This window comes from Rhinoraja longicauda, chromosome 2, assembly GCF_053455715.1.
Source record: "Rhinoraja longicauda isolate Sanriku21f chromosome 2, sRhiLon1.1, whole genome shotgun sequence".
Taxonomy (NCBI): domain Eukaryota; kingdom Metazoa; phylum Chordata; class Chondrichthyes; order Rajiformes; family Arhynchobatidae; genus Rhinoraja; species Rhinoraja longicauda.
In genome coordinates, this window is record NC_135954.1 from 40,714,937 (window position 1) to 40,724,742 (window position 9,806).

At 40.3% G+C, this 9,806-nt stretch overlaps 1 protein-coding gene across 7 annotated transcripts in view; it reads left to right on the forward strand.

The window, feature by feature from the left end:
• The window catches only part of LOC144603987 (DNA-binding protein SATB1-like), a 145,406-nt gene extending 137,189 nt beyond the window's left edge, over positions 1-8,217 (forward strand). For all 7 annotated transcript variants that reach the window (XM_078417975.1, XM_078417956.1, XM_078417947.1 and 4 more), the window contains 2 exons: positions 5,959-6,162; positions 6,486-8,217. In XM_078417975.1, coding sequence (XP_078274101.1) covers positions 5,959-6,162; positions 6,486-6,968 — 687 coding nt within the window. In that variant the 3' untranslated portion in view covers positions 6,969-8,217. The remainder of the gene's footprint in view (positions 1-5,958; positions 6,163-6,485) is intronic.
• Positions 8,218-9,806: the final 1,589 nt, after the last annotated feature.

The window sequence follows — 9,806 nt, forward strand, 5'->3', positions numbered from 1 at the left end:
CTACACTGCACTCCCTCAATAGCAAGAATGTCCTTCCTCAAATTAGGAGACCAAAACTGCACACAATACTCCAGGTGTGGTCTCACTAGGGCCCTGTACAACTTCAGAAGAACCTCGTTGCTCCTATACTGAAATCCTCTTGTTATGAAATTAGCTTTCTTCACTGCCTGCTGTGCCTGCATGCTTACTGTCAGTGACTGATGTACAAGGACACCCAGGTCTCGTTGCACTTCCTCTTTTCCGAATTTGACTCCATTCAGATAATAATCTGCCTTCTTGGTCTTGCCACCAAAGTGGATAACCTCACATTTATCCACATTATACTGCATCTGCCATGCATCTGCCCACTCATCCAACCTATCCAAGTCACTCTACATCCTCTTAGCATCCTCTTCACAGTTCACTCAGCCACCCAGCTTTGTGTCATCTGCAAATTTGCTAATGTTACTTTTAATTCCTTCATTTAAATCATTAATATTTTTGTGAATAGCTGCGGTCCCAGCACCGAGCCTTGCGGCACCCCACCAGTTAATACCTTCCATTCTGAAAGGGAACCGTTAATTCCTACTCTTTGTTTCCTATCTGCCATCCAATTTTCCATCCATGTCAATACCCTACCCCCAATATCATGTGCTCTAATTTTGCCCCAAAATCTCCTATTTGGGACCTTATCAAAGGCTTTCTGAAAGTCCAGATACACTACATCCACTGGCTCACCCTTATCCATTTTACTTGTTATATCCTCAAAAGATTCCAGAAGATTAGTCCCCTTCGTAAATCCATGCTGGTTTGGTCCGATCCTGTCACTGCTATCCAAATGCGCCACTATTACATCTTTAATAGTTGACTCCCGCATCTTCCCCGCTACCGATCGATGTCAGGCTAACTGGTCTATAATTCCCTGCCTTCTCTCTCCTTTCTTAAAAAGTGGAATAACATTAGCTACCCTCCAATCCACAGGAACCGTTCCAGCATCTATAGAACATTGGAAAATGATCAAAAATGCGTCCATGATTTCTAGAGCCACCTCCTTGAGTACCCTGGGATGCAGACCATCAGGCCCTGGGGATTTATCAGCCATCAGTCGACCCAACACCATTTCCTGACTAACGTGAATTTCCTTCAGTTCCTCCGTCACCCTAAATCCTCTATCCCCTGGTACATCTGGGAGATTGTTTGTGACTTCCTTGGTGAAGACAGAACCAAAGTACCTGTTCAACTCGTCTGCCATTTCCTTGTTCCCCATAATAAATTCACCTGTTTCTGTCTTCAAGGGACCCAAGGGATAATGCGCCCTGCCACACTGCACATAGTGTTCGGGAATGGTTTGAGGAACATGATGAAGTGTTCACGGTGTTGCCCATGGCCTCCAAATTCTCCAGATCTCAATCCGATTGAGCATCTGTGGGATGTGCTGGATCGACAAGTACGATCCACGGCGGCTCCAACTCGCAACTTACAGGACTTGAAGGATCTGCTGCTAATGTTTTGGTGCCAGGTACCACAGGACACCTTCAGGGGTCTTGTAGAGTCCATGCCTCGGCGAGTCGGCACTGTTTTGGCGACACACGGAGGACCAACAGCATATTCGGCAGGTGGTCATAATGTTTTGGCTGATCGGTGTACATCCAGGCTACTGTTTGGGAGCCTGTAGATAACTCCCATTAGGGTCTATTTGCCCTTACAATTTCTCAGTTCTATCCACAATGGCTCTATATCTTCTGATTCTACGTCACCCCTCACAAAGGACTGAATTTCATTCCTTATCAACAAAGCTACTCTGCCCACCTGTCTGTCTTTTTGTTAGGAAGTATAACCCTGAATATTCAGTTCCCAGCTCCAATCCTCTTGCAGCCATGTCTCTATAATTCCCACAACATCATACCTACCAATCTCTAACAGAGCTCCAAGCTCATCCACTTTATTTCTTATACTTGCACATTCTCTAACCTCATCTACTGTATCCGTTGTTCAAGATGTGGACTCTTATACATCGGCGAGACCAAACGCAGACTGGGCGATCGTTTCGCGGAGCGCCTTAGCTCAGCCTGCGTGAACCAATCTGATCTCCCGGTTGCTGGACACTTCAATTCTCCTTCCCATTCCTACACAGACCTTTCTGTTCTTGGTCTTCTCCATTGTCCGAGTGAGGCTAAACACAAATTGGAGGAACAGCATCTCTTATTTCGTTTGGGCAGGTTACAGCCCAGTGGTATGAGTTTTGATTTCTCTCACTTCAGGTAGCCCCGGCATTCCCTCTCTCTCTATCCCTCCCCCATCCAAGTCGCACTAGATTCTCATTTTCACCCTACAAACAGCTTACAATGACCTGTTTCCTTTATCATCGTTATTGTTTTTCATATTTTTCATTCATTGTTCTTTATCTCTCTACATCATCGTCTATATCTCTCGCTTCCCTTTTCCCTGACTAGCCTGAAGAAGGGTCTCGACCCAAAACATCACCCATTCCTTCTCTCTATTCCTTCTCTCCTTCCTGTCCCGCTGAGTTACTTCAGCTTTTTGTGTCTATCTTCGGTTTAAACCAGCATCTGCAGTTCCTTCTTACAAATTATATTGTGCAACTGGCTTCATCTGGGAGACTGCACCCAGTTTTGGGCACAACACTTTAGGAAGGTTGTCAAGGACTAACAGTGGACCCCATTCTAATAAATCTTTTCCACACTCTTTTCATTACCTTGGCATTCTTCCTCAGTCTGGTGCCCTGAATCAAGCATGCTTTTCCATCCGTGTTAGTGGTCTCCAAATGCCAGATCTGCAAAAGTCAAGCTCAGAAGTTGAGAATATAAAAACAGTCACATTATACAAGCATGCATGTAAAAAGAATGCAATGGTGTGGCAACATTCACCTTTTAAACAGTGTTTGAGAATGTGTCACCCCTCCATTTGCCTTCATATTTGTAGTTTCTCCTTATCTGTGCTTGACTTTAGTACAACTGATATTTGGAGATCCGCTGCAGTTTCTTTACTGCTTTGCCTGGGGTTAATATGTGAAGTTGAGGAAAGATTGCTGCAAAGATTTGCTGGAATGCGTCCCTAAGATCTTAATAACCATTCTACATTGTGACCAGAACAGCTGTAACCGTCAGCACGATGAAATTTTAACCCAGATATTCCAAACAGATCGCTCTGGTTTAACTTTAAATGAATTCAACCACACACTCCACCTTCAGCAAAGCACACATAACAGACTTTGGGGGTAATGTTGCATGGAGGGGAAGATAATCTTGTTAGTAAACATCATGTATAATGCAGAATTGGTTGGTTCCTCAAGTGTTTTCATTAGGGAAGCAGAATGCAACTGGCTTAAGAATCTATATTCTGATGTTTCTCAGAGAAAATCTCATATTTTCATAAGGAGATCTAGATGGATCCCAAAATTAACTATTGTTTCAAACAAGGTTTACTGGGCCAAAATATTTCTTGCTCTATTTTTTGTTAGGATTACACCTTGGAATTAAATATTACATGAAAAATATTTACCTTTTATTAGGAACTTTAAAAATTCTTATCATAATAAACTTGATTGTGTATTGGTGCATTATTGTCACGTTTACCAAGATACAATGAAAACATTCCCCATGCTAGCTAGTCAACCTTCCATACGTGTACAAATACAACAGATAGCACAAAGAAAAAAGAGTAAAGAATGTAGCTTTGTAGCCTTACAGTGTTATAGGCACCGAGAAAATGCAGATAATGTGTTGATGACTGAAACATTGTTTGGAATATTTCATTTGACTGCAGCAGTCACCAATAATTTTATTATGCATGAAAGGAAGTGACATGAGAGAATTTGCAGGTTTAAATTTGACCTTTGAGATTTGAGCACAAAATCGGGACTGATCATACCAAAGGACTTTTTTTAAACCAAATGACGAATATCAGAGAAAAGTTCAAATATCTTCACTTCAAACTGAGCACATAACAACCTTATCAATGCAACACTTCAATAATTTCAGATAATCCACAATTTTAGGATTTGCATTTTTGTATTTTATCATTCTGATGATGATTTCAGATAATTACTTCCTCTTTCTGAACTACCTTTTCATATTCTCTAATCCTTACTCTCTCTTTCCATGTACACAATCACTCCTTTTGCCATTTAAATGACAAATATCAGAGAAAAGTTCAAATATCTCCACTTCAAACTGAGCACATGTCAGCCTTATCAATGCAACACTTGAGTTCAATAATTCCAGATTATCCACAATTTTAGGATTTGCATTTTATATTTTCAGCATTTTGATGATGATTTCAGATAATTACTTCCTCTTTCTGAACTACCTTTTCATATTCTCTAATCCTTACCTCCCTCTTTCCATGTACACAATCACTCCTTTTGCCATTTAATCTTTCCTGCCTCCCCCCCTGTCAGAGACCTTCCTGAATGTTATCCCTTCTAATTCTTTGGAATTAGAACACATTAGATCTCATTCTTTGGAATTGAACACATAATAACATAGATACATAGACAATAGGTGCAGGAGTAGGCCACTCGGCCCTTCGAGCCAGCACCGCCATTCAATGTGATCATGGCTGATCATTCACAATCAGTACCTCGTTCCTGCCTTCTCCCCATACTCCTTGCTCCCGCTAATCCTAAGAGCTCTATCTAACTCTCTTTTGAATGCATTCAGTGAATCGGCCTCCACTGCCTTCTGAGGCAGAGAATTCCACTAATTCACAACTCTCTGTGTGAAAAAGTTTTTCCTCATCTCAGTTCTAAATGGCCTACTCCTTCTTAAATTGTGGTCCCTGGTTCTAGATTCCCCTAACATCGGAAACATGTTTCCTGCATCTAGCGTGTCCAATCCCTTAATATTTTTAAATGTTTCTATAAGATCCCCTCTCATCCTTCTAAATTCCAGTGAATACAAGCCCAGTCGCTCCATTCTTTCATCATATGACAGTCCCGCCATCCCGGGAATTAACCTCGTGAACCTACGCTGCATTCCCTCAATAGCACCGGGGCCCTGTACAACTGCAGAAGGACCTCTTTGCTCCTATACTCAAATGCTCTCATTATGAAGGCCAACATACCATTAGCTTTCTTCACTGCCTGTTGTACCTGCATACTTACTTTCTGTGACTGATATACAAGGACACCCAGGTCTCGTTGTATTTCCCCTTTTCCTAACCTGACACCATTCAGATAATAATCTACCTTCCCGTTCTTGCCACCAAAGTGGATAACCTCACATTAATCCACACTATACTGCATCTGCCATGCATCTGCCCACTCACCCAACCTGTCCAAGTCACCCTGCATCCTCATAGCATCCTCGTCACAGTTCACACTGCCATTCAGCTTTGCGTCATCTGCAAATTTGCGATTGTTACTTTTAATTCCTTCACCTAAATCATTAATGTATATTGTAAATAGCTATTTCACTTTAAACTTTTACCAGTGTAGATAAGATGTCTTTTACCTGAAACATTAATCTTATTTTTCCACAGATGCAACCAGAATGAATTGAGTAATTCCAGTACTTGCTGATTTACATCAAATTTCCAGCATCTGCTAGGTTTTGTTTTTGGATCTGAAAAATAATTTTGCTTCAAAATTTAGTCAGAAATTCTTGTAACCAATTCTCTTAAATTTGGAGTCATTCCTCCGTATCCCCCCCCCCAGTGAAAATATGTGATTGCACTGGAGCGGGCGCAGATCAGATGTACGAGGATATTATCAAGACTGAAAAATTGTGTTAATGAGGAAAGATTGGTTAAAATGGGTAATCTTCCTTGAAATAAAGGAAGCTGAGGGAGATTTCATTGAGGTATATAAATTATAGATAAGGTCTAACTAAAGTAAATAGAAAAGACATATTTTCTTTTCTAGATTCATAATCGAGACTACGTACTCTTTGGTACATTTTTTAAAGATATGTTTCGGAATAAAGTTGGAAATTAATCTATTTTCACTTCATTCACAAGGGATGGCTGTGTGAACTTTTACGTTGGAAAGAGGATCCTTCACCAGACAATCGGACACTTTGGGAAAACCTATCAATGATCAGGAGGTTCTTGAGTCTTCCTCAGACTGAGAGAGATACCATTTATGAGCAAGAAAGCATCATGATCCATCATTATGGAGACCGACCTTCTCACGTCATGCATGTTTCTGCAGACCCAATTCAGGTTGGTATACCTTGTCCAACTGCAGCATCTTGTCACATAAGCTAAGAGGGAAGAGGGCCATCTTATAAGAGGAGTTTTCTTTTTGATGAAGATCACGTTATTCTTATGACGATCTTCTATTCAGGTAGATATCTTTGTGTACTAATTGCTGGTAATATGCCAAATTGCAATTTAGCTTACAAATCTTTTTTTAAATTGCCATTGTAATAGATGTGAGTATTCATTTTATCTGAACCAAACTTGTTTCGCTATTTTGTAAAATTATGTACAATGCACTTCCATGCCGTGAAGAGTTGGATAATTTTGCTATTTTGTGCTTACAGTCACAACCAGCAACACCCCGACTTGTACCGCAACAGCCAACATCAACACCAACAGAAGCAGAAGATGAGAGCCGTCACAAGCCCAGATCGCGCACTAAGATTTCTGTCGAAGCCCTGGGCATATTGCAGAGCTTTATACAGGATGTCGGTTTGTACCCAGATGAAGAAGCAATTCAGACACTGTCAGCTCAACTTGACCTGCCCAAGTACACAATTATAAAGTTCTTTCAAAACCAACGTTACCATCTCAAGCATCATGGCAAGCTGAAAGACCATGCAGGTTTGGAGGTAGACGTGGAAGAGTATGGAAAAGAAGATTTGCTGGAGGACTTTGAGGACTCAGAAGAAAGTGATGGAGGTAGAAGTTCCACCAAAATATATTCAGTTAAAGTAGAAGAGACCTTACCGGGAGAAGGGACTACAAATAACTTAGATTCCAATCAGGAACCAACTGACCCTGATATAACAATAACGTCTTTTTGAAACTGTGCCACTTATGTATAATTATTTGAGAAAAAAAGCATCTTGTTTCCTGCATTATTCATCAGAAAGACCAACAGGCTTTACAAACTTGCACAAAAAAACTGATAAAGAATCCCAGTAAAAGACTGAACAATTCTCCTGTGGATAATGCAGACTGCACTAGAAGTATCTTTTTGTTCAAGCAAACTAGCAGCTACACATGAAGCATTTGGAATTGCCTTGAACATTTTTGTAACTGCTGTTTACTGATTAATGGCAGGTTCTGTACAAAGTACCAACAAGGGAAATTGGTACTGTCTCACGTTTGTCTGTAACTGTATTGGCTGTCAGACATAAATTGCAGATTCAGGAGTTTTCCACATATAATCACAGATTACCCAGTTCTAAATGGATAAAAATACTCCAGTTTTAGTTCTCCATTAAAAAACAATCTGTGTTTTGCAACTTACAAGAACAATTTGGCCTTTTGAAAATAACAAATTTGTTAATGAGGATACTTTGAGCTTAGCTATATATTATAAAAGTTGCAACAAAAAAAAAGGAAGAAACTGCTCACTGCGAAATGCAGTGGTAATGGAAAATATGCCAACAATTGCCTTGTGTAATATGGCACTGCCATCATTCAATTATTCTGCAAGAGAGCAATCACTGTAACTTTGAGTCTTGTCATTACCTGATTTTAAAATGTGAAACACAACTTTTTTTTAAAAATTGTGTAATTTTGGCTATTTTTAGAAAACTTAGCCTCATGATGTAATTAATTTTTTGAAGTTTCTGTTACATGTAACATTGTGCTTTTTCATACTGACTTTTTCTATTTATAAATGTATTTTGATGGGCAGTGATACAAAGTGTCTTAAAAGTTTCAATTGAAAAATTGGGCTTAAAAATTTGCCTAAAACTGCTGTATGTTATCAAAGCAATTCATACCATGGGCTTCAATCTTTATGGTGTATGCAATTTTCTATATTAATGTTAAACCATCATGCAAATGAACATAGGTCAATAAAAAATAAATACATTAGATAGCTTATAAAATTAACACAAAAATAGATGTTTTGCAATGTGTCTTCCTTCAGTTTACAATAGATTGAAGCTTTTCAGTGAATTTCTGTAAGAAGATTATGTGTATCTGTTTCTCTGAGTTATCTTGCTACGTGGAACTATGAGATCACAAATTATTTTGTTAAACCTGACCATGTTTTTTTTAAAGCATATTACGGTTTTTCTTTATGCAAAAATGTTCAGATGGGGATGGTATTAATTGTTAATCGCACAATTAAACTATCTTTGTATAATAACAAAACATATTTGTTGTTTCTTTCTTCATTATTATTGACTATATTTTAAGAATAATTGTTTGTTTGCACATGTCTTCCTATTCTGCTGGCAATCTTTATGTGCAATGTTTTTATCTTCCAACATACCTAAATGAAAGAAGATTTTCATGTTAAAATAAGGTTGCATAGCAGTTATGTATTTCCAATGATAATCATAAATAAGGTGTATCTGAATAAGAACATAGGATCAGTCCAGTTAAGGGAAATGTAGACTGTGGGCTCATGAGGTACTTCTTAAGAATGACCAATTTTACTTTGAATGTAAGGATTATTGTCTGCAAATAAACGTGGGATGTGTCTTTGGCGTACACACCCACTCCTAATGAAGTTTAAACTTTGGTGCTCATTGCCTATGATGAAAATTTCACATTAATCTTGTAAAATAGATCACAAACCCCAAAGGTCCCAGCACTAAAACACTGCTAGTCACAGATTTTCAATCAAAACTTCCACCATTATCCTCTGCCTCCTATCATAAAGCCAATTTTGGATCCAATCAACTGACCTACCTTGGATCCTTTGCAGCTTGACCTTGTAGGCTAGCATACCAGGAAAGACCATGGCAAATGCCGTTTTAAAGTCCGTGAGGACAACATCAACCTCCCTACCTTCATGAATCTATTTTGTAATCACTTCAAACAACTCAAATTAGTGAGGTAGAATTTCCTCCACACAAAGACATGCAGACAGTCACCCAGTGATGACCCCTTCTCCTGTCTCCAGCGGAACCCCTCCTCTTGCACTCCCCTGGCTGGCCATCTACATTCACTAGACTTTTTCATTTCCAAATGCTGGCGTGACATCAACCGACTCAAACTTTCCACTCCCCTGACTCACTCTAACCTCTCCCCTCCTGAACCTACAGCCCTCCACTCACTCTGCAACAACCCCGACTTAGTTATCAAACCCGCTGACAAGGGAGGTGCCGTGGTAGTCTCGCGCGCTGACCTCTACTGGACGGAGGCCAGACGACAACTCTCAGACACCTCCTCCTACTCATCTTTGGACCATGACTCCACTGACAAGCACCAGACCTTAATCACTAACACCATCACTGATCACACCAATTCCGGCGCTCTGCCCTCTAATGCCTCCAACCTTATCGTTCCCCAGCCACGCACGGCCCGATTTTACCTTCTCCCTAAAATCCACAAACAGAACTGTCCTAGCAGAACCATTGTTTCTGCCTGTTCATGTTCCACCAAATGAATTTCCATCTATCTCGACTCCATCTTATCCCCCCTGGTCCAATCCCTCCCCACCTATGTCCAAGACACCTCACATGCTCTCCGTCTCCTCAATAACTTCCGGTTTCCAGGCCCCCACTCACTCATCTTTGCCATGGATGTCCAGTCACTCTACACCTCCATCCCACACAAGGATGGTCTTGAAGCCCTCCGTTTCTTCCTCGACCGCAGAACCAGCCAATCTCCATCTACTAATACTCTCTTCCGCCTAGCAGAACTGGTTCTTACCCTCAACAACTTCTCCATTGACT